Source organism: Myxine glutinosa, chromosome 8 (genome assembly GCF_964187855.1).
Source record: "Myxine glutinosa chromosome 8, kmMyxGlut1.1, whole genome shotgun sequence".
NCBI lineage: Eukaryota > Metazoa > Chordata > Myxini > Myxiniformes > Myxinidae > Myxine > Myxine glutinosa.
The window spans coordinates 26378366-26404197 of record NC_136268.1 but is presented as its reverse complement, the minus strand read 5'-3'; the positions used below and the strand labels follow the sequence as shown (position 1 = coordinate 26404197).

The window sequence follows — 25832 nt, the reverse complement described above, 5'->3', positions numbered from 1 at the left end:
AGCGTCCGGGCATGCCCGCTATCGCCTTTCCAGGGCTCGCCCAGAGCGTCCGGGCATGCCCGCTCTCGCCTTTCCAGTGCTCGTCCAGAGCGCCCGGGCACGCCCAGCCTCGACTTGCCAGGCCGCAGCCAAACACGCCCGGGCAGGTCCAGACTCGCCTTTCCAAGGCTCGCCCTTGACACCCGGGCATGCCCGGTATAGCTTTTGCCGGGCAAACTTCCCGACATAAATGTGTATATATATTGCTGCCCGATAAATGGGCTTTTGTCAGAATACCTGAGCTGTTTTGTTTCAATAAAGCAACTCGGACGAATTCCGTCTTTGGTCGCGTCAATTCTTTCGACTCACGTTGGAGCGCCGCTCCTTCACTGGTGACCTACCGACATGGACACGGCAGTGACTCTTAAACTGCCTACCTTCTGGGAGGCTCACGCGGCTGTTTGGTTCGCCCAGGCGGACTCCCAGTTCGCCCTGCGAGGCATCACCGCGGACGACACCCGCTTCCACCACGTCGTGGCAGCGCTCGGTTCCGCCACCGCGGCCCGCGCCCTGAGCCTCCTCGAGCACCCGCCGGCTGCCGACAAGTATGACGCGCTGAAGACGCTCCTCCTCGACGCTTTCGCCCTCTCACCGGCGGCACGCGCACGGCGCCTGCTCGACCTGCCCGAGCTCGGCGACATGCGCCCGTCCGAGCGCATGGACTAAATGCTCTCGTTGCTCGGTGAGCACTCTCCGGATTTTCTGTTCCGCGAGTTGTTCCTTCGCCAGCTGCCTCACCCGGTACGCCTCGCCCTGGCTGGCACGTCGATCACCGATCCCCGCGCCCTCGCCAGGGAAGCCGATAAGATCTCCTCGGCGGGCCAACACATCGGCGCGGCTACCTGGAGCCTGCCGCCGTCCGAGGCGACGCCCACGACGCCCGAGCGCCCTGCGCGGTTGGAGGCCGAACTGCCGGTGAAACTGGCGGCCGCCACGCCGCACCGACCGCTTCCGACACGACGGCCGGGGCCTCCACCTGACCAGGCGTGGTGTTATTACCACGCCAGGTTCGGACACAAGGCTCGGACGTGCCGACCCCCGTGCACTTTCGGCAAGTCGGGAAACGGCCGGGCCGGCGTTCATTCCCAGCCATGAGCGCCGGCCACTCGGGCAACTTGCTTTTTATTCGGGACAAAGCGTCCGGGCGGCGTTTCCTTTGTGACACCGGCGCCCAACTGAGCGTCATACCCGCCTCCGAGCAGGACAGGCGGGACGCCGTTTGCGGCCCCTCTTTGGTCGCTGCTAATGGCTCGGCCATACGCACTTTCGGCCCGCGCAACGTCACCCTCTGCTTCGGCAGCCAGCGCTTTCAGTGGACCTTTGTGACCGCCTGCGTCCCCATGGCTTTGCTGGGCGCCGAATTCCTCTGCGCGCACGGGCTGCTGGTCGACGTCAAACGTCGTCGCCTTGTCAACGCCGAGACCTTCAGCTCCCTGGCATGCACGATGAGCAGCTCCGCGCCGACCGAACTGGCGTGCGCCCTCCCGACGGCGAACGAGTTCGCTCGCCTGCTCGCGGAATTCCCGGCCCTCACACGGCCGACATTTTCGGCCGTCGCAGTGCGGCATGGGATCGAGCACCACATACCCACTACGGGCCCGCCGGTCTACGCCAGGGCCCGCCGCCTCGACCCGGCCAAGCTCGCCGTGGCAAAGTCCGAGTTCGACGCATTGGAGCACCTCAGCATCGTGCGGCGCTCCAATAGCGCGTGGGCCTCACCACTGCACATCGTGCCAAAGCCGGGGGGCGGATGGCGCCCGTGTGGCGACTACCGCCGCCTCAATGACGCTACCACCCCCGACAGGTACCCGATCCCGCACATCCAGGACTTTCCCGCCCATTTGGCGGGACGGGTCATATTTTCCAAAATTGACCTGATACGGGGATACCACCAGGTACCTGTCCGGGCGGCCGACGTCCCAAAGACGGCCGTCATCACGCCGTTCGGCCTGTTCGAATTTTTGAGGATGCCGTTTGGCCTCAAGAACGCGGCCCAGGCGTTCCAGCGCTTAATGGACGGCTTGCTGCGCGACCTGCCATTTCTTTTCGTCTATCTGGACGACATCCTCGTCGCCAGCACGTCCCGCGCCGAGCACCTCCTCCACCTCCGAACACTGTTCGGTCGCCTCAGCGAGCACGGCTTAATTGTCAACCCGGCCAAATGCCACTTCGGCACGACGACCGTTGACTTTTTGGGCCACCGCATCACCAAGACCGGGGCCGTGCCGCTGCCGACCAAGGTCGAGGCCATCACCACGTTCCCGCGTCCCCGTTCCATCAAGGCCCTACAAGAGTTCCTCGGCATGGTGAATTTTTATCACCGATTCGTGCCCCGCGCTGCTCAGCTCATGCGGCCCCTTTACGAGGCCCTCCGGGGCAAGCCGGCCAAGCATGACATCGTTTGGTCCGCGGCCATGGACGCGGCCTTCGCGAGCGCAAAACGGGCCCTCACCGACGCAACGCTGCTGGCTCACCCGGTGCTCAACGCGCCCATCGCCCTCACTACGGACGCCTCCAACTACGCGGTGGGCGCCGTCCATGAACAATGGGTGGACGGGGTTTGGCAGCCACTCGCTTTTTTCAGCCGGCAGCTCCGGCCGAACGAGTTAAAATACAGCACGTTCGACCGCGAGCTGCTCGGTCTATTCCTGGCCGTTCGCCATTTCCGACACCTCCTGGAGGGCCGCCCGTTCACGGCTTTCGTCGACCACAAGCCGTTGGTCTACGCAATGGCCAAAGTCACGGAGCCGTGGTCGGCCCGCCAGCAGCGCCACCTCTCCGCCGTGTCGGAATTCACCACGGACATCCGGCACGTCGCCGGCAAAGACAACGCTGTGGCCGACTGTCTTTCTCGGGCCAGCGCGAACGCGGTCCACCTCGGCGTGGACTTCGCGCTCATGGCGGCCGACCAGACCACCGACACCTCGGTGCAGGCCGTCCGGGCGGCGGACACGGGCCTCCGCCTGGCCGACATCCCCTTCGCGGGCACCGTCCTGCTCTGCGACGTCTCCCAGGGCCAGCCTCGCCCCATCGTGCCCGTTTCCTGGCAGCGCCGCATCTTCGCCTCCATCCACGGCCTTTCTCACCCGGGCCGGAAAGCTTCTCAGAAGCTGGTGTCGGCGCGTTTCGTCTGGCACGGCCTTCGATGGAACGTCCGCGACTGGGCCAACGCCTGCACGGCCTGCCAGCGGGCCAAGGTCCACCGCCACACCCAGGCCCCGCTGGCACCTTTCACCGTGCCTGCACGGCGTTTCGACCACGTCCACGTGGACCTGGTGGGTCCCCTGCCCCCATCGCGGGGGTTCACCCACCTGCTCACCATGGTGGACAGGACCACGAGGTGGCCGGAGGCCATGCCCCTCACCTCCACCACCACCGCCGACGTGGCGCAGGCGTTCATCGCCACCTGGGTCGCGCGCTTCGGCGCACCGGCGGACATCTCGTCCGACCGCGGCCCACAGTTCACGTCCGAACTTTGGGGCGCGGTCGCCCGCTCGTTGGGGGTCACGCTGCACCGCACCATGGCCTAACACCCCCAAGCCAACGGGTTGTGCGAGCGGTTTCACCGCTCCATGAAGGCCGCACTCATGGCCGGCCTTCAGGACGACGGTTGGACCGACCGGCTGCCGTGGGTCCTTTTGGGCCTCCGCACGGCCCCCAAGGAGGACCTCCGGGCGTCCGCCACCGAGCTCGTCTACGGCCAGCCGCTCCGCATCCCGGGCGAGTTCGTGCCCGACGCTACCAGTCCCTGGTCCGCCGCACACCAGCGCTCGGACCTCCAGGAGGCCGCCCGCCGATTTGCCCCCGTGCCAACGTCCCGCCACGGTGGCCCCCAGTCCTACGTCCCCCCGGCGCTTCGCACAGCGGAGTACGTCTTTGTGCGTCATGACGCGCACCGGGGGCCACTCCGGCCGCCGTACGACAGGCCCTTCCGGGTCCTGCGACGGGGCGACAAGTCCTTTGTCGTCGACGTTGGCGGCCGGTCGGACCGGATCTCTGTGGACCGCCTCAAACCGGCGCACATGGACGTCGACCGACCACCACGGTTGGCCCTTCCTCCGCGGTGAGGCCGCCCCCCGTCCACAGTTCCCCCCGCTCGACCACCCACCACCACGTCGGACCCCTCCCCACGACCCTCCAGGGGTCGCTTCGGCCGGGTCATCCGGACCCCCCTTAAATTGACCCTGCCGGTGCAGGTCGATTCTGGAGGGGCGTGTGTAGCGGTTACCGCTGGAGGCACACAATCGCCTTGCACCGGCCAGAACACGGCCAGACGCGCCTCTCCCGGGCATGCCCGGACTCACTGTTCCCGGGCACGCCCGAACCTCCCGGGCACGCCCGGTCTCGTCTTTCCCGGGCATGCCCGCTATCGCCTTTCCAGGGCTCGCCCAGAGCGTCCGGGCATGCCCGCTATCGCCTTTCCAGGGCTCGCCCAGAGCGTCCGGGCATGCCCGCTCTCGCCTTTCCAGTGCTCGTCCAGAGCGCCCGGGCACGCCCAGCCTCGACTTGCCAGGCCGCAGCCAAACACGCCCGGGCAGGTCCAGACTCGCCTTTCCAAGGCTCGCCCTTGACACCCGGGCATGCCCGGTTTCGCTTTTGCCGGGCAAACTTCCCGACATAAATGTGTATATATATTGCTGCCCGATAAACGGGCTTTTGTCAGAATACCTGAGCTGTTTTGTTTCAATAAAGCAACTCGGACGAATTCCGTCTTTGGTCGCGTCAATTCTTTCGACTCGCGTTGGAGCGCCGCGCCTTCAATAGCATGTTTTCTGCGTCTTCCACTTTGTCAACTCACATCACTTCCCCGACGGGGGACCTAGGCGTAACGCTTGTTATTTTTGTTTGTAACGTTTGAAACTTCATAGCAACAGTGATATCAATGTGACATTGTCATGATTGAACCGTTCAATTGATTGAAGGTGTACAAAAAAGGGATCTGCGCCAGTATGTGTATAACACCCGCAGGTGGGGGCTGGAACGGGGTTACCGTGCACGGGTTTGGTGTGGATCGGCCATGGTTTTGACTGGTGCGGCATGATTGCTATTGGTGTGAATAAAGCTGATTTCTCACCTCAGCACGACTGGTGCTTGGTCGTGGTGTCCAGTTTGGAGATGCCCTTTAACCCAAGTGGTGCTGTTTATTGTATTGATGGAGGAGGTTGGGCCCAATCACAACATTTCTCTTCTTACACACCATGTCACAAAATTTTTACCCCGCACATACACAGCAAAAAGCGGGACGAAGCAATTGGTTCACTTTGTCTGTCTGTCTGCAAACGTCACTTGGGCTCTCAATTCTCCCAATTGTGAATGTGCAGAGAGGAGTGAGATTAAATTTTTTTTTACTCTGTCTGCCTGTCTGGAAGTCTGAAAAACTGAAAAACATTCCAAACAGGAAACTTACTGTTTCAAGGACGTCATGAAGGGCACAAACAAGATGCACAAAGAACTAATGGACCACATTAAATAAGGTGGTGTAAAAGATGCTGCATCAACGGCAGTAAACTTCCGGAAAAAAAAATTTCTATAACTTTTAAAATCTCTATTTTACAATTATTCTTTATTTTACAATTCAATTCTTTATCTTGCGATTAAAATCTTTGTTTTACTATTTTTAAAATCTTTATTTTACAACCCTCTTTGGTGTCCGGTGATGATGTCATGCAGCCCCTCAGGTGGAGTAGAAAAGGAGTGGTGCACAAAAGAAAACCTCAATCGACATCTAGAATTTGAAAATTGTAATTTCTATAACTATAAACTATGAAATAAACATGACAATAATGTCCATAAATGAAAAAGAAGAAAGAGCGAGCGTAAATGAAAATGTATGTAAAAAAACCATAAACGCGTCCATGAAATAAATAAATAGATAAATAAAAACTAAATTGTCTGTAAAACAATAAATCAATATCTCAATCAATATCTAGCATTTGAAAATTGTAATTTCTATAATTGTGAAGTGTGAAATAAAAATATCAATGAAAATTCATGTAAACATCGTAAACGCGTCCATAAAATAAATAAATAAATAAGAAAGAAATAAAGAAAGAGGACCTAAACTGATATCCAGCAACAGGTCGTTGATGCTTGCATATAATCATAAAGCTTCTATTTATTATGCACCTCCGTACGAAGCACGATTTGTTATTGCTTACAATGTGTAAGCATACCCCACTAGTAATAAAATACATCTCAGCATCAAGGCAGACTGGTCCCTCAATGTTTGGCACTTCGCTACACTTCTTTAAGGCCTGGGATGTTGTTGTCTCGGCCAGAATTGGACACTTATGGCTTCATAGAGCCCACAGCGGGCATTGTATGATATTTTTGACTTCGTAACTCTCATCCCACAAACCTTCTCAACCACTTCAATTAACAATGGCATCAGAAGCACTGCTTTTCCACCATGAACATTATATGACCTCTCCGATACCTTTGTCAAAACTGAGTCTCTTGTTGATATCACTAACCCATGTGCTTCACCTAGTGACCAATATAAAGGTATTTAACCCAGTTGATTTGACGGTGAATGCACCACCCACCACCTCCCCCAAACTAATTGTCAATCGGCTAAGTAATGCAATATTTGCAAAGACTATATTAAAGCGCGGTGTTACGCGCGCTACTTGTAAGCAAGGAGGAAGCGGACAACGCGGCAATTTGTAAGAGTCTTTATTTCAAGAGCTCACTGTAACACTGAGCTGCTCAGGGCTGCGCGCCCCGTGTATATCGTGAGGCCACGCCTCTCTCCCTGGCGTGGCCCACCCCCACTTGGTGTGCGGGGTGATGTCACCACGTCAGTGCTTTCGTGTCCGCCACACGCGCCCCCCCAGAATCCCCACGCACCTGAAGGGTCAGTTTGCGGGGCAAACGGATGACCCGGCCGAAGCGCCCCCTGGCGACTGGCGGCGGGGCTGGGCGGTGCCGGGGGTCCGCCCGCAGGGGGGCGGCCCCGACGCGGGGGTCGGGCCACTGGCGGTGGATGATCCACGTCGAGGTGGGCCGGCTTGAGGCGGTCCACAGAAACGCGGTCAGGAGTACCGCCGATGTCCAGGGTGAAGTGCTTCACCCCGGTCTCCAGCATGCGGAAAGGCCCGTTGTACGGGGGCCGCAGTGGTGTCCGGTGGGCATCGTGGCGGACGAAGACGTACTCCGCCGTGCGAAGCTCCGGGGCGACGTGCGTCGGTGGGTGCCCGTGGCGTGCCGTTGGCACCGGGGCGAACCTCTGGGCGGTCTCCTGCAGAGCGGAGCGCTGCTGTGCCGCGGACCATGGTGCCGTGGAGTCGGGGAGGAACTCGCCCGGCACCCGCAGCGGTTGCCCGAAGACCAACTCCGCCACGGATGCGCGCAGGTCCTCCTTGGGCGCCGTCCGGAGGCCCAGCAGGACCCAGGGAGCCTGTCGACCCAGCCGCCGTCGCGGAGGGTGGCCCGGAGCACGGCCTTCAATGAGCGGTGAAATCGCTCGCACAGGCCGTTAGCCTGGGGGTGGTAGGCCGTGGTTCGGTGCAGCCGGACCCCGAGCCCCCGCACGACCGCCCCCCAGAGCTCCGAGGTGAACTGGGGGCCGCGGTCGGACGAGATGTCTGAGGGGGCACCGAACCGGGCGACCCAGGTGGCGATGAACGCCTGCGCGACGTCCGCCGCCGTCGTCGACGCCAAGGGCACGGCCTCCGGCCACCGGGTGGTGCGGTCCACCATGGTGAGGATGTGGGTGAAACCCCGCGAGGGGGGCAGAGGTCCCACCAGGTCCACGTGGACGTGGTCAAACCGGCGTTCCGGCACCGTAAATGGGGCCAATGGGGCCTGGGTGTGCCGGTGCACCTTGGCGCGCTGGCATGCGAGGCACGTCCTGGCCCAGCCACGGACGGCCTTCCGGAGGCCATGCCAGACGAATTTGTCGGCGATCAACCTCTGGGAGGCCCTCGTGCCCGGGTGGGACAGGCCGTGGATGGCGTCAAACACCTGCGCTGCCAGCCTGGGGGCACGATGGGGCGAGGCCGCCCGAGGGAGACGTCGCACAAGAGGGCCGTGCCCGCGCCGTCGAACGGCACCTCGGTGACACGGAGGCCCGTGACGGCGGTCCGCAAGGCCTGGACGTCAGGGTCAGCGGCCTGGTCCGCTGCCATCTGGGCATAGTCAATGCCGAGGTGGACTGCGTGGGCGACGGCCCGGGAAAGGCAATCCGCCACCGGGTTGTCCTTCCCCGCGACGTGCCGGATGTCCGTCGTGTACTCGGACACGGCCGAGAGGTGACGCTGCTGCCGGGCCGACCACGGCTCGGTGACCTTGCCCAATCGCGAAGACCAGCGGCTTGTGGTCGACGAAGGCCGTGAACGCACGGCCCTCAAGCAGATGGCGGAAGTGCCTGACCGCCAAGTGAAGCCCGAGCAACTCGCGGTCGAAGGTACTGTAACGGCGTTCGGGCGGGCGAAGCTGCCGGCTAAAGAACGCCAGCGGTTGCCAAGCTCCACGCACCCATTGCTCGTGCACCGCGCCCACCGCGTAGTCCGAGGCATCGGTGGTGAGGGCGATTGGTGCATCGGGCGCCGGGTGCGCGAGCATGGTGGCGTTAGCCAAGGCGAGCTTCGCGCCCGTGAACGCCGCGTCCATCTGCTCGGTCCAGGTAACGTCGCCTTTGCCCGGCTTACCTCGTAGAGCTTCGTGCAGGGGGCGCAGGAGCTGGGCGATACGGGGCAGGAACCGATGGTAAAAGTTCACCATGCCCAGGAACTCCTGCAGCCCCCTGATCGTGCGGGGGCGCGGAAACCCCTTCACCGCCTCCACCTTGGCCGGCAGGGGGACGGCTCCGTGCCTGGTGATGCGGTGCCCCAGGAAATCGAGTTCGGCGACGCCGAACCGGCACTTTGCGGGGTTCACAATCAGGCCATGCTGGCCCAGGCGTTCGAAGAGCGTGCAGAGGTGGTGTAGGTGCTCTTTGCGGGACGCGCTGGTGACGAGGATATTGTCCAGGTAGACATATACAAAATCCAAGTCGCGCAGGACGCTGTCCATCAGCCACTGGAACGCCTGAGCCGCATTCTTCAGACCGAAGGGCATCCGCAGGAATTCGAAGAGTCCGAACGGCGTGATAACCGCCGTCTTCGGGACGTCCTCCGGCCTGACGGGGACCTGATGGTAGCCGCGTATGAGGTCCACCTTCGAGAAGAAGGACATGCCCGCCAAACGGGCGGAAAAGTCCTGAATGTGGGGGACGGGGTAGCGGTCGGGGGTGGTGGCGTCATTGAGACGGTGATAGTCCCCGCACGGTCCCCATCCCCTGCCGGGCTTCGGCACGATGTGCAGCGGCAACGCCCAAGCATTCTCCGAGCGCCGAACGATGCCGAGTCGCTCCAGGGTAGCGAACTCCGCTTTTGCTACCGCCAGCTTCGTCGGCTCGAGGCGGTGTGCCCGGGCGTAGACCGGTGGCCCGACGGTGGGGATGTGATGGGCCACCCCGTGCTTGACGGCCCCCGCCGAGAAGGTGGGCCGCGTGAGGGCCGGGAAGCCGGCGAGGAGGCGGGTGAATTCGTCCGCTGCCGGAAGCGTACAGATCAACGTGGCCGGAACTGAACTGTTCAGCAAGCCGCTTGGCAAGCCGCTCAGTGAGCCGCTCAGTGGGCTGCTCGACGAGCTGGACAGCGCACAAGCGAGCGAGCTGAACGTCTCGGCCTGGACAGGACGTCTGTGCTTTACGTCGACCAGGAGCCCATTTGCGCATAGGTAGTCCGCACCAAGCAATGCCATGGGCACGTCGGCGGTGACGAACGACCATCGGAAAACCTGCCCTCCGAACCGCAGAGAGAGGCAGCGTTTTCCGTACGTACGGATGGGCGTCCCGTTCGCGGCAAGCAGCGCGGGGCCCCCGCCCGCGGCGTGCTTGGCCGACGTACCGGCAGGAACGACACTCACCTGCGCTCCTGTGTCGCACAGGTAACGGTGCCCGGATAAGGTGTCCGTGATGAACAGCAGGCTATTCGAACGGCCGGCGCTCATTGCCACTATCGAGCGCCGGCCCGGGCGTTTCCCGACCTGTCGAAGGAGCATGGCGGATGACACTATCGAGCCTCGTGGCCGAACTTGGCGTGGAACCAGCACCAGGTGGTGGAGCTGGAAGAGCGCGGCTGGCTCCGCCAGGCCGGTGGAGCCGGCGGTTTTCCCCGCGGTGGCGGTTTTCGCCGCGGCGGTGGGCGGGGCGTGGCGGCGGCCACAAGGTGCGTATCAGCATGCTGTGTATGCTGTGTAAGCTGATGCTGTGAATCAGCATCGGCCTCGGGATCCACGAGGTGGGCAGCGACTCTCGCCCGCGTGTCCGAAGCCGTGAAGTACCTGTCCGCCTCGGCGGCCAATGCTCGGGGTTCCGTTAGCACGGTCCCGGCCAACGCGAGGCGTACCTGTGCTGGAAGTTGGCGACGGAAAAGCGCCCGGAATAGAGAACCAGGGGCTTCGTCGCCCAACAGCGACAGCATATGGTCCATTCGGACCGACGGGCGCGTGTCGCCGAGCTCGGGGAGATCCAGGAGGCGATCGGCCCGTGCGTCCTCCATGAGGCCGAACGTGGCTAGGAGCAGCCGCTTGAGTGCCTCATACTTGTGGCCGTCCGGTGGGTGGCGAAGGACGGACACAACTCGAGCGGCCGTGCCGGGCCCGAGGGAGGCGACGACATGGCAGTAGCGCGTGTCGTCGCCGGTGAGGCGCCGAAGCTGAAACTGGGCTTTTGCTTGGACGAACCAAACTTCGGCCTGGGCCTCCCAAAATTCGGGAAGTTTAACCGACATCGCGTTGTTGGCCATGGCAATGGCGTCGTGTTTGGAAGGATCGCTACGGCAGATCCAACGTCGAGGTCCCCCATAAAGCGTGGTGTTACGCGCGCTACTTGTAAGCAAGGAGGAAGCGGACAACGTGGCAATTTGTAAGAGTTTTTATTTCAAGAGCTCACTGTAACACTGAGCTGCTCAGGGCTGAATGCCCCGTGTATATCGTGAGGCCACGCCTCTCTCCCTGGCGTGGCCCACCCCCACTTGGTGTGTGGGGTGATGTCACCACGTCAGTGCTTTCGTGTCCGCCACAATATAATAATGGCCTGACCAGGATGTAGATTGCAGATGATGATAAAACAAGCATTCTGAGTATTGCGCTGCAATACATGTCCCCTACCAAAGTTCAAAGTGCCATAACTTTGTCAAAAATGATCGAATATGCAAATTTATGCACGGTTGATGCTGGTTTTCAAACTTGATCTGAGGTATGCTGAGACACGTGTGTCACGCCTTTCGTCGTTGATAAGCCCCCAAGGTCGCTCCGTGGAGCGGCCTGCACGTATTGCACTGTGTGAATGATATAAATCATTACCAACTCACGGTCTGAGGTACTAGCGATTCCAGAGATATCCATTTTTTTTATTTTTTATTTTCGTTTAATTAACGATATCTGCCAAACCACGTGCCCTATCGCAAATTCCAAAAGGACATTTTAGTAGACTGACATGCTGAACAGATCTGTGAAGTTTCCCCTCGATTGGATAAAAAATGAAGGAGGAGCTCGGTTTTAAATGTTCATGCTTAAAAACGTCATAACTCTGAAACCATGTGACGCATGACGTCATGCTCGCTGACTTTTTTGTTCATCATGGGTGTGCGATTCTGCCTGCAAAGTTTGGCCTCGATCTGTTCAGCCATTGCAGAGAAAAAGGGGTTTTCGTGTTTCACAAAAAACAATATGGCGGCCGAACCACGTGACCTGTGACGTCATAATTACCATTAAAATATTCTACAGGCCGAGTTCATCATATGGTGAAAATTTGATCTCAATCGGTCCAATTATTGCAGAGAAAATGGTTTTTAAAGGAAATTAAAACTTAAAATTGCACTGAGTTAAGGATCATCAGAATTATCAGAATTCCCAAAGTTCAAAGTGCCATAACTTTGTCAAAAATGATCGAAACGTCGTGAAGTTCGAACTTGACCTGTAACTTATCATGAGGAAACCATGTGCCAAGTTTGAAATCATTAGCATTTAGAGTTTAGAAAAAAAGTCCGGAAAACTGTTCTTTGCGTGACGGACTGACGGACTGACGGACTGACAGACTGACAGACGGAGGGACGGCGTGCAAACCTATAGTCCCCTCCGGTGTACACCGGTAGGGGACTCATAAAAGGAAACTTTGAAACTTACTTGTCACCTTCCAGGTCAAGTCCAGTTTGGGGGATGAAGGTATTACACTCTCTCTTCTTGATATTTGCTTTAATCCATTCCTGCATGGAAAGCAAATGATAGAGAAAGTGGAATTAGTGTGTACACTGTGCAGCATATATGTACAAGGGGAAAAGGCCGTCAAAATGACAGGCACACAAAACTCAACACAACACAGAGGATTACCATACACACAAAGTTATAGATTACGTCCATGCAATGAATTATCTATATAATAATAGCGTAAGGACTCGACTTTGTTATCCCTTTTACGCCGCACCCAGTGACCCTATGCCCACGGCACTAATGGATTTACGATCTAATAACCGCGCTCTTTGTTTATCACGTACAGCCATACTCGAAAAATCTGAATTAGCCGACGTTGGGGCGCAAAAGCATCCGATTAACTGCCGATACGACGCCATCTTACGACGCCATCGTATTGGCGTCTGCTGGGTGAAGGCGAAGCAAGCCGTCCGCTGATTGGACAGTCGAAGGCGACAGCAAGCTGTCCACTGACACTGAGTGGACACTCCTGAGCATGCATTTGTGCCGGTGTCGGCGATCGCGGTGTACGCTAACCTCAAAAGTATATCGTAGCGTTGTCATTTAAGTAGATTGCAATAAATACGTTGTTCATATACGCACTCTTCATTCTCATCTTTCTTCCTAACTCTTACTCGGACAAGCAAATCCCCTATGCCATCCATAATGCCTAATGGTACACTCTATCCATACACCACGTCCTCCCTTTCGTGGATGTTCCACGGGTTTCGGCTAGTTTATAATATTATAATACAGTCCAAGAAATGGGACTTTCCCTGTGGAGGATTAGCGGTGAGGGATGCCATTTTCTTCTTCTTCTTCTTTGGTGTTTTATGGCGGTTTCAGAGCCGCGAGGCTCCATGCATGCCACGTGCATACATACATACGTGCCACGTGCATACATGCCACGTGCATGAACATCACTGTGTTGAAAAGAAAAAATATTGAAAAGGAGGCCTATGGGATATCCATAAAACTATATAGGTCTCCCACACGCTTTCACAAAGTTTAGGACCTCCTTGCACAAACGAGGATGCTTCTGGTTTAAATGACCAAAACTGACGGGCAGGTTGGACCCACCGACCCCCTCCTCTCTAACGATTTTAAAAGGGAGTAACATAGGTCCGTCATATTGGCGGCATACCATAAATAAGTGGGATAAGTCTTCGGGTTCCCTGCAGGCGTCGCAAGTCCCGGAGGGGTGACACCCTATCATGTGAAGATACGAATTAAGGCGACAGTGCCAAAGTCTAAGCCTGGAGAGAGCCACCTGGTCTCTGTGGGACAACTGAGGGAGCCGAAAAGGGGGGGATCACGTTTGGATTCACCCTGTAACAGCACCTACCCTTCGTGGTGGTGTCCCACTGGGATTGCCATTCTTAACGATCTTGTCCCTGACCACATTCACAATTTCAGACTGTCCCAAAGGGATTTGGGTGACACATTCGATGTAAGCACACACTTAGGGGTGCAATTTTGTCAACAAAATGCACAGTTATACACAGTAACACACATATTACCTCAACAGACGCCATTTTGGAAAAAAACAACAAAGCAAAACAACTACAACTCCAACTAGAACGGGCACTCGGTAGAGCGCATACCTTCGCCGCAGCTACTGTTCTGTACTTGGCATGGGAGTGTAGGGAACAGAACAACAAAAATACGATTTTGACCTTTTCGTGACCTTGACCTTGACCTTTGACCCGATTGCTCCCAAAATCTAATCAAATGTGTCCCGTATAATAACCAATCATCCCACCAAATTTCATGCAATTCGGTTGAATACTTTTTGAGTTATGCGAATAACATACACACACACACACAGACATACAAATAAATACACAGCGATCAAAACATAACCTTCCGCTTTTGCGAAGGTAATAACAAGATCGTGAAAAATACTCATCCCTTTATTATCCCCACACTTTTTGAAAGAAAGCAGGGAATATTTGTTGTGTTTGAGAAGAATCAAGGTCCAGACCACAGGCGACACCAACAGGCGCCTTATTCCAAAATCACCGCCAAGACACTCCTCCTCTTCTTCACCCAATACCATATATCATTGTGAAACGCCCTCATGCGTCATAAATCGGAATAGCATGTACATCGTAAATATAATTATGAACTGCCTCCGTCGGTCTGTCCGTCACGCCATCTCCTAAGCGGTTGTGCAGAAATTCACCAAACGTGGTAGTTATGAATTATGATCACAACATGGCAGGAAGGTGCAAGAGCGGTGTCGTTTTGGCCCCGCCACCAGAGCTGTAGATAGAGAGAGTTTGGCCAACTAAACAAGAGGCGCCATGTTGTTACCCAAGGTCAAATGCACGCGCGCGTGCGTTCAAGCGTGCATGCAACTTACTGCTATTAGGGACGGGTTTATTTTTATGTTCCTGAGTTTCATACATTGTTTAGTCAGTTGCGAATGAGTGGAAGTTGGGATGGATGAGTGGAAGGAGGGATGGATGAGTGGAAGGAGGGATGGATGAGTGCAAGGAGGGATGGATGAGTGAAAGGAAGGATGGATGAGTGGAAGGAAGGATGGATTTGTGGAAGGAAGGATGGATGAGTGGAAGGAAGGATGGATGAGTGGAAGGAGGGATGGATGAGTGGAAGGAGGGATGGATGAGTGGAAGGAAGGATGGATGAGTGGAAAAAAGGAAGGATGCATGACTGGAAGGAGGGATGGATGAGTGGAAGGAGGGATGGATGAGTAGAAGGAAGGATGGATGATTGCCGTTTGAAGGAAGGATGGATGATGATTGATGAGTGGAAGGAGGGATGGAGGAGTGGAAGGAAGGATGGATGAGTAGAAGGATGGATGATTGCCGTTTGAAGGAAGGATGGATGATGATTGATGAGTGGAAGGAGGGATGGAGGAGTGGAAGGAAGGATGGATGAATGGAAGGAGGGAATGGACTTCCACTCATTCTCCATCCTTCCTTCCACTCATTCTCCATTCTTCCTTCCACTCATCCATCCCTCCTTCCACTCAACAATCCCCACTTCCACTCATCCATCCCAACTTCCACTCATCCATCCCAACTTCCACTCATCCATCCCTCCTTCCCCTCATCCATCCCAACTTCCACGAAGCGAATGCATGCAATGAGATGCGCGTTCTGCTAGTTACGGAGGTTGGGTAACAACATGGCGCCTATGAATCACATGACAGCGCTTAACCAATCATAGGGCAGACCAGTTGAAACCGGGTTGACCGAACTCTCTCTTTCTAAGGCTCTGCCCGCCACCCCGTTCCCCCTGTTTTTGGCCCCGCCCCCTGTTTTTTGCCCCCCCCCCATTTTTTGGCCCGGCCCCCAGTTTTTTGGCCACTCCCCCCGTTTTATGGCCCCACTCCCACAACCCCCCCCCCCCCCCCCCCCCGTTTTGGTCAAAAGATCAACTATCGTTTAAAAACATTTTTAAATGAAATTTTGTAAATCCGATCGACATTGGGGGACACATGAAATATGATTTTTCGACAGGCTGAGTCAACCCACCTGGTGTTCATTTAACGGCTGTCAGGGGCTCGAACTACAACAACAACAACAACAACAACAACAACAACAACAGGCATGTTAAGGCCATTTTCCCTGCAAGAGCGGGGGTTAGCCTTGCGGTCCCCATGACAATGTTCTCCATTTTGCCCTATTTTCTGCATCTCCCCTTGTTAACCCCCTTGCCCGCATTTCTTCTTCGACCTTCTTTAGCCAAGTCTTTCTCGGTCTTCCCCGTCCTCTACTTCCTTCTACATTCATTCCCATCACTCTTTTCAACCAGTCACTTTCATCCTTCCTCAACACATGACCAAACCATCTCAACCTGTTTCTCTTCACAGCATCAATCACAGGCTCTATTCCCATCATCTTTCGCAATTCATCATTTGTCTTCCTCTCTCTCAACGATACTCCACACATCCACCGAACCATTCACATTTCCACCCTTTCCAGCCTTCGTTGCTGCTCTACGTTCATTACCCATGTCTCACTCCCATAAATCATAACACTTCTCACACATGCAGCATACACCTTTCCCTTCAGCTTCAATGACACTCCCCTCCTCGTCAGCATGCCACTCAGTTCCCGAAACTTCTTCCATGCACACCTCACTCGAGCAACCGTTGCCGAGTCTGATCCACCTTCTCCATTCAGCATGTCTCCAAGGTAACAAAATGTTTTCACACCCTCCAGCTTCACGCCATCTCCAAGATCCAACTCAACATTTCCTCCATCTGCAGCTCCCTCTGTGCACACCTTACACTTGAATGTAGCTGCCACACCCTCTCAAACCACAACATTTTTGATGAACCCACTCAGCGCACATTGTACATTGAATGGAATTCACTCCGAAACCCTTCCTGCACACAGAACACGGCCACTTCCCAGTTCTTTCCACCTCACCACATGCTTTACCACTTGCCATCACCTTCGTTTTTCCGATATTCACCTTCAGACCTTTTGTCTCCATACATTCCTTCCACTTGTTCATCTTCTCCTTCAGTCCATCCATACGTTCTGCAATCAACACCAGATCATCTGCATACAACAACTCCCACGGTAGACCCTCCTTTACGTTCTGAGCCAGCACCTCCATCACAGCTACAAATAGTAGTGGACTTAGTACCGACCCTTGATGCACTCCCACCTTCACCTCAAACTCACCACTGTTCCCGTCCTTCGTCCTTACAGCTGTGCGCGCTCTTTTGTACATTGCCATCACTACTCTGATCAACCATTCCTCCACTCCTAACTTCCTCAATGCCCATGTCACTACTTCACGTGGAACCCTATCGAATGCTTTCTCCAGATCAACAAACCCAAGAAACAACTTCTTCCTCTTCTCCATATACTTCTCCTGCAACTGCCTCACAATAGAAAGCGCGTCTGTCGTTCCTCTTCCTGGCATAAATCCAAACTGCATTTCGTCAATCTTCACTTTCTTCCTTATCCTCCTCTCCAACACCCTTTCCAATACCTTCATTCCATGCTCCAATAACTTTATCGCTCGATACGAGCCACAGTCCAGAGGGTCACCTTTCCCCTTGTATAGAGGGACGAGGGTACTCAGTTCCCAATCCACTGAAATGCGGCCTTCTTTCACCACCAGATTGCAGAACTCTGTCATTCTCTTCACACCCCAATTTCCCGCTGCCTTCAACATATCTCCCACAACTACCGTCAGCCCTCCCGCTTTTCTACTCTTCATTGCTTTTATCGCTTCCTCAACTTCCTTCTCGGTTATCTTCTCTGCCGGTCCTAAAACTGGGTTACTCTCTATGTTGCCATCCCATTCATTCTCTGCATTCAACAGTATTTCCATGTATCTCTTCCATCTTCCTTTAATTCCATCTGGGTCCACATCGATTTGTCCCACTTCATCCTTCAAGCAACTCACCCCCATCACACCACACCTCTCTTTCGCTATCTGCTTTGCAATCCTGAATACCGCTCTCTGACCCTCTTCCGAATCCAAGCGCTCTCCGAACATTTTCCTACATGCCTCCTGTGCCTTTGCTGCCTCTTTCTTTGCAGCCTTCTTGACTGCCTTATAACTTTCATGCTCTGCCTTTTCTGCCCCCATACCCTTCGCCTTCTGCCACTCCTTGAACTTCTTCCTCTTCTCGTCAATCTTCTTTCCAACTTCATCATCCCACCACCATGTTTCCGAGTGCCTCGGTGGTCCTTTTGTCCATCCACATACCTCACCAACGGCTCCCAACAGACTATCTTTCATTGACATCCAACCACTTTCAAGCTCAACCACATCATCCTCCACCATACTCAGCCTCTCTTTTAATGCCTCCCTCACTCTCACCTCTTTCAACCTCCACACCTTCATTCTCGGTTGGTACTCCACCCGCCGAGCTCTCCTCGCACCTTTCGCCCTTATGTCGCAGACAACCAAGTGGTGCTGTGAAACAGCCTCCTCCCCCGGGATCACCTTTGTGTCCCGGAGGTGCCCCCTATCTCGCCTACGCACCAGCAGGTAGTCAACGGTTGTCGTCGACCCACCTGACGTGTATGTAACAAGCTTATAATCCTCTTTCTGGAACTGAGTATTACAAATCAACAAATCAGCTCAATCAGCAAACTCCAAAATCCTTTCACCTTCTTCATTTCTCACACCATATCCGTAACCCCCATGAACTCCCTCAAAACCGTCCATACTCCTTCCCACATGTCCATTTAGGTCTCCTCCTACCACAGCAACTTCCTCATCTTTCATGTTTTCCATCAGCTTCTCTATTGCACACCAGAACTTGTCCTTCTCTTCATCGCTCCGACCAACCTGCGGAGCATATCCCGAGATGATGTTCACCAAGAGCTTTCCAATCATCATTTTCACCATCATCAACCTTTCACTCACTCTAGTCACACTCACCACACTGTCTACAAACTCCTCAGAAAACAGGACACCAACACCGTTCACGCCCAACACCGTTTTAGTCGCCTTCACCCTTGCCACATAAACTTGTATTTCTGTCCCTGCCTACCCTTCACCATTCTCACACCACTTCCCTTCCATCTCGTCTCCTGCACACAACATATGTCCACTCTTCGTCTGACTAATACTTCCACCACTTCTCCTGATCTCCCTGTCATTGTCCCTACATTCCATGTCCCAAACCTCAGAAACCGATCTCCACGTCGGGCTGTACCCTGCCCATATGTAGTCGTAATTGTCATGGTTCTCTTTTTGAGGCAATGTTTTTATGGCCGGATGCCCTTCCTGACGCCAACCCTTTTAGTCGCCTCTTACGACACACAGGGATACGGTGTACCTATTCTAAACTGGGGTACACACCGGCTCGAACTGATGAACCCAAATACCTCAAGGCACCACGTTAAGCCGTAAAGCCAACACCAGGCTTTGTAGTGTGGATTACATACATGAAGGAAAACCCTTCTGTATATTCTTCTGCTGTCTCTTCCAACAATAAGTGTCCCTTTATTATTACCCTCGCCAGAGGAGAGGGTATTGCATTTGAGTCCATTTGTTTGTCTGTCTGTCTGTTTGTCTATTTGTTCGTCCGCACAGAATAAATATGATTTTCTCTGCAACCATTGGTCCGATTGAAGGGAAATTTTCACCATAGGTGCAACTCCACCGGTCGAATATTTTTTAATGATAATCATGACGCCATAGGTTACGTAGTTTGGCCACCATCTTGGAAAAAACGAAAAACTTTGCACCTCGATATCTCCAAAAGCACTGAATATAAAAAATTGACACATGGCGCTCATTGAAAAGAACTCTCCATGGGGAATAAAATATTGTTGCAATTTTGCAATAAAGGCAAACCCCCTATAATTAATTGCACGACAACATGTAGCCTGCAGTAGTTAGTTATTTCTTATTAAATGTAAAGATTAGCTCCCCTCCCAATGTTTAGTCATCCACACCAATATGCGTTGAGTTAGGCAGGATTTCCAACCTCCTTGTGGTTGAGGGAAGACGTTTTCATGTGCAGGAAGGCATGGCTAAAAGAACAGGCCATGTGACCAACAAGCGACCAATGACAGGTAACCAGCAGGCAACCAATCAGGTTGAGCCTACATCACCCAGCAAGCGACCAATGAGGGGCCGGGGACACGTCACCGGCAGGCAACCAATGGTGGGTTGTAAAAACTCCCCGAATGAAAGATGGAAGGAGGAATGAAACCTTCCTAGAAGGAGGCAGGGCTGAATGACCGCACGTGACCAACCTCGGCCAATGGGAGGCCGTGGAACATTCTCAAAGAACACTCCACCCGATAAAGGTCCGTGCCCATCGTCATTCATTCATTCATTCTCTCATTCTCATTCTCATTCTCATTCTCATTCTCATTCTCTCTCTCTCTCTCTCTCTCTCTCTCTCTCCGTTCATCTTGAAGCTGGCTGTCCGACGTGCTGATTCGTCCTTCCTGCGCTGAAATTCATCCGAGCTGGATCGTCGCTCGTGCGGACTTGGAGGTGGCGGTTCGTCCTGCGGACCTCCTTCAAGATGCGCGTCCTGAACGGCCGTGAGCTGCGCACGGGAACTTCCAGGCCAAGTCATTGTCTGCACGTTTCCCGGTACAAAAATAACCGGTGTGCTTCATTCCCTGTGTGTGTGTGTGCAACGCGCCTGTCGGGATCTCGGCTAGGTTAGAATTGATAAGCCTGCCTCCCGTCTCTTTTTCTGTGCCTTGTAAATAAAAGGCTGTACATTTTGTTCTTTTCAAACCTATTCATATCGGCCTTTTCTCCATTGGCCTAGCATACCCCGAACCGAATTTGACTTGAATCAGGCCCATAAATCACGCAAGGTAACGCCGCGACCCACACCGTGCGATCCGCTCGGCACACCATAAGGTGTAGGAACGCGAGGGTTCAATACCCGGTCTTTCTGGCCGCGTGTCTCGAAGGTATTTGGGTTTAGTGACCAGCAACCCTTCGGTGCGTGGCTGGGAGACTGGCGATTGAAGTTGCTTCGCAACACGTCGACCACGAGTTTAGTCGTGGCCGGCGGCCTGTGGACTCGGGGTCTGAGGGGAAACGGGGTCATAAACTCCCCCTTAGTACAACAGACCCGGGATCCGCAACAATATGTTAATGATGATGTCATAGGTGCCTCCATTATGACGTCATAATTCAACAAGTACAAAACTTCATCCAATCAAGATGCAATTTCTTGAGCGCCTTGTCGGTATAAATTGGTGGAGAAAAAATAATAATGATGATGTCATTGGTCACGTAGTTCGGCCGCCATCTTGGAAAAACCGAAAAATTTGCTCCTCTATATCTCCGAAAGCGCTGCATAGAAAAAATTGAGACATGGTTCATTGTAAAGAACTCTCCATGGGAAATAAAATATGTGAATGATGATGTCATATGTGCCTCCATTATGATGCCATAATTCGTCAAGTACAAAACTTCATCCGATCAAGATGAAATTTCTTGAGCATCATGTAGGCATAAATTGGTGGAGAAAAAAATGAAATAATGACGTCATCGGTCACGTGGTTTGGCCGCCATATTTGTTTTAACACAAAAGCCTTAAAAACCACTGAAAACACATCCTGGCGAGGGTCTGCAATCTCTCATTGCTCTTTCTTGTTATTACCCTGTGCTCATGAAGCGAAAAGCATATAACAACCAAGTGCAGGGGCGCCAAGAGAGGGGATCAGCATGGGTAACCACCTGAGGCCGAGATCTAATAGGGGCCTATAATTATTGCTTCAAAAATGTTTTGTCATATAATGATTGTTTGTGACGATAAAACACCAGGGGCAGCTTTATTTTGTGTCTCCCTCCAAGCCACTCAGGGTGATTCCCACCACTGTTATGGGGAGTAACACCCTCCCTCGTAAAGTAAACTACTTTGGGAACAATTTCCATCATGATAATGGTGATGACGTAAATGAACACAGGAGTGTTGCCCAAACCTCATCTGGATGAAATGACTTCAGAAACGAATCCGCATATACAAATAAGTGAATAACACCCCAATTTCCCACATGGTATGTGTTTCTGACGACACAAAATAGGGAACCCTCTGTATAGGTTGTTTAAAAAAAAAATGAAGGGGTCCTGACACTTACTGCCCCAAGGCCCATTCTGGCTCTCGCTGCCCCTAACCAGATAAGCACACGTGAGTAGAAATTCACACACACACAGAATTTTTACATCACTAAATGTTTTATAACCTTCCCCAAATGTATGCCTCCTCACATTTCAATCTCGGAGTTCTACGGACAGTTCCTTGGACTTCATGGTAGAGTTTCTGCTCTGACATGCACTGTCATCTGTGGGACCTTATATATATAAAGGTGTGTTTCTATCTAAATTATGTCCAATCAATTGAATTGGCCACAGGTGGGCTCCAATCAAGTTGTAGAGACATCTCAAGGATGATCAAAGGAAATCGGATGCACCTGAGCTCAAATTGGAGTGTCATAGTAAAGGGGTTGAATTTCAAAAAAAAAAAGCCACTTTGACATTATGGCGTATTATGTGAAGATCAATGATTTTAAAAATCTCAATTGAATCCATTTTAAATTCAGGCTGTGACACAGAAAAACAAAATGTGAAAAAGCTCAAGGGGTGTGAATACTTTCTAAAGGCACTATATTATGCGCTCTACCAAGTTTCATTCTTACCTGTGGTTTTAGCCTGGAGGGAGAAGGGCCAGATGGTGTACTTTGGCTGTCAGGGAGTGATACATAGGGTATTGGGTGAGTTGGGGTTTGAGGGAGGATATGTTCGGTGGAGTCGGGTGTAGCGGGGAGTGGGGGAAGGGGTATGTTGGTTGTGATGAAGAGAGGTAATGGGGAGGGAAGGGGGGAGGGAGGGGAGGAGTGAAGAGGGGTAGAGGTAATGTTTGTGTTAACAGAGGAGGAGGGTTTATCTGGTGAAAAATTTACACTTTATCGGTCACAATTTATACGGTACTTACTTTTTCCACATGCGAAATTTGCATTTATGTTTATTTAAATTATACAATGGACTACAAAATGTAAATGTTTCATGATATTTGTTATATTATATCACCCTTATCTATCAATATTGTTGAAATGAAGATCAAATAGCTGTATGTTGAAATATGTTGAAAAAGTCAAAACTTTACATGGGGTGTACTTACTTTTTCACGTGACTGTATATATATATATATATATATATATATATATATATATATATATATATATATATATATATATATATATATATATATATATAGGTGTCTGAAGAAACTTATATTTAAAGCCATATATGGCATAGATTGCGTTGTGGCTGCCAACATATGGTTGGTTGTCTGTGCTGTATGACTCAATTGAGGTTCTAACTGCCACCTTCCCGGTCTCAGAGTTGGCTGTTCTAACCATTCCACCACCATATTTAACATGTAAAAGGAATATTAATGCCGCTGTATACAATCCCAAAATTCTGCGGAGATCTTATAGAACACGTACCGCGGACGATCTTTCCTGGCCAGCCATTTGGGATGACTGGAGTCGACCCTGCCCATAGAAGAATGCTCATCCAACAACAGCAACCCTGCAGACCTGAGCCACTCCTTATTGTTGTGACATAACCGTGTAGAGCCCTCCTAACACCTCCCTCTCAGGTCTTCATTGTATTCAAAGAAAAATGTTTTCTTTTCAAAGAAGTGCCCAAACAGGATTTACTTAACGGCACCATGAAGATGGCGCTTGTACCGGACAAACAAAAGGAGGCAAATCCTTCCCTGGGTGAGCAAATGTCTGTGCATGCAAACAAACGTGCATGCATGTACATGAATATCAGGACACACAGCAGAAGAGGAGACTTTGCAAAAAGACTTGTTCTAGTTGGTTTAGATCCATTATGTGATATATAAAGCTCTTTCTAACCACACCTTAGAATGTAAACCATTACTGACTCACCCACTCATATGAATGTTTATTACCTTCTAGGTGGGCTAGAAAGCTGAAATTGTGCATACAGGTGTAAGTTGAGGCCACAGTGGCAGGAAAAGAATCGCAAACTTCGTAAACATCTGTAAAGGTAAAGTATCAGTAAAACAAATGTCGACCGGTGCAGCCTCGGTCCTGCCATCGGAGGGTCATGTGACCAAAGGCAATGATCGAGCTCGGGTGCCGTTGCTTCCCAGGGGAGTGGTGTTTCTCAGTTTTATTGCAGTATGATTTGAGAAGGGTCTGTGGGTTTTTGTCGTTTACAGATGGTGTACAGTGCTCAGAAAGCGTAAACATTTATCGTTTACAGATGGTGTACAGTGCTCGGAAGGAGTACACATTTATCGTTTACAGATGGTGTACAGTGCACGGAAGGCGTAAACATTTATCGTTTACAGATGGTAGACAGTGCACGGAAGGCGTAAACATTTATCGTTTACAGATGGTGTACAGTGCACGGAAGGCGTAAACATTTATCGTTTACAGATGGTGTACAGTGCTCGGAGGGCGTAAACATTTATCGTTTACAGATGGTGTACAGTGCTCGGAGGGCGTAAACATTTATCGTTTACAGATGGTGTACAGTGCACGGAAGGCGTAAACATTTATCGTTTACAGATGGTGTACAGTGCTCGGAGGGCGTAAACATTTATCGTTTACAGATGGTGTACAGTGCTCGGAAGGCGTAAACATTTATCGTTTACAGATGGTGTACAGTGCTCGGAAGGAGTAAACATTTAACGTTTATGGATGATGTACAGAGAGGAAGTAGGAAGCGTTCATCGCTTATGGATGGTGTACAGTAGTACGTAGCAACATTCAGAACGAGTTATAGTTAATGTACATTTACCTCGTTATAACGATTGACGATCCACATTGAGGAAAAGCCAGTTGTAACAAACGCAAATAGAATTAAGGCCCTCACTAGGAAATTGTCGACATACCGATGAGATTGCTAAAAATGATCAATAAATACAATAAAAACGAATCATTTTATTATTCCCTGGGTTGCTGCATCTCTCTGGTGGTGAAATACACCACCCAAGGATGCCACCAAGTAAGAGGTACAGAGACTCATCTGGGAGGAGCATACTTAGACCGCCATATTGGAATAGTCTGGGGAAGAGTCCCGGAGAGAACACGAGGCAGAAATTATGTCCTGAAAGGAAATTTTGTTTTTTTAAAGTTATTGTAAATTGAAAACAAGAACGGCACTCAGTGGAGAGCATACCTCCACCTGGTTGGCCATATCACTCAATGGTGAAGAATCACTTAAAAACTTATACTAGCCGGATCCGGATCTTCACCAAAATCGAATCGATTAGTCCTTGTCACACACCCAACCTGTCCAACAAGTTTCGTCCAAATACATCCATAACTTTTTGAGATATCCTGCTATTTATCGTTTTTAGCTTTGTTTCCAAATGGTGAAGAATCACAAAAGAAATTAAATAATTATCATATCCGAATCCATATTCAGATCTTCACCAAAATTGAAACGATTTTTCCTTGTCAGACACCCAACCGGTCCAACAAGTTTCGTCCAAATCCGTCCTCAACTTTTTGAGATATCCTGCCATGTATAGTTTTTGGCCCGATCTCCCAATGGTAAAGAATCACTTAAAAATTCTGATATCCGGAACCTGATTCAGTTATTCACCAAAATCGAATCGATTAGTCCTTGTCACACACCCAACCTGTCCAACAAGTTTCGTCCAAATCCATCTATAACTTTTTGAGATATCCTGCTATTTATCGTTTTTAGCTTTGTTTCCAAATGGTGAAGAATCACAAAAGAAATTAAATAATTATCATATCCGAATCCATATTCAGATTTTCACCAAAATTGAATCGATTTTTCCTTGCCAGACACCCAACCGGTCCAACAAGTTTCGTCCAAATCCGTCCACAACGTTTTGAGATATCCTGCGATGTATAGTTTTTGGCCCGATCTCCCAATGGTGAAGAATCACTTTAAAATTATAGTAGCCGGATTCGGATCTTCACCAAAATCGAATCATTTCGTCCTTGTCACATATACTACATCTCTGCCAAATTTCGTCCGAATCCGTCCACAACTTTTTGAGATATCCTGCCATGTATAGTTTTTGGCCCGATCTCCCAATGGTAAAGAATCAC

At 52.0% G+C, this 25832-nt stretch overlaps 1 protein-coding gene across 2 annotated transcripts in view; it reads right to left on the bottom strand.

Moving 5' to 3' along the window:
* LOC137432316 (transient receptor potential cation channel subfamily M member 5-like) overlaps positions 1 to 23335 on the bottom strand; it is a 107066-nt gene extending 83731 nt beyond the window's left edge. The window contains exons 1-3 of one of the 2 annotated variants that reach the window (XM_068124142.2): positions 23211 to 23294; positions 22401 to 22446; positions 12214 to 12293 (exon numbers count right to left, since the gene is read on the bottom strand). In XM_068124142.2, coding sequence (XP_067980243.2) covers positions 12214 to 12293; positions 22401 to 22446; positions 23211 to 23266 — 182 coding nt within the window. In that variant the 5' untranslated portion in view covers positions 23267 to 23294. Of the gene's footprint in view, positions 1 to 12213; positions 12294 to 22400; positions 22447 to 23210 lie in introns of both variants that reach the window. The other variant, XM_068124143.2, reaches the window with a different exon arrangement.
* Between the last annotated feature and the right edge of the window lie 2497 nt (positions 23336 to 25832).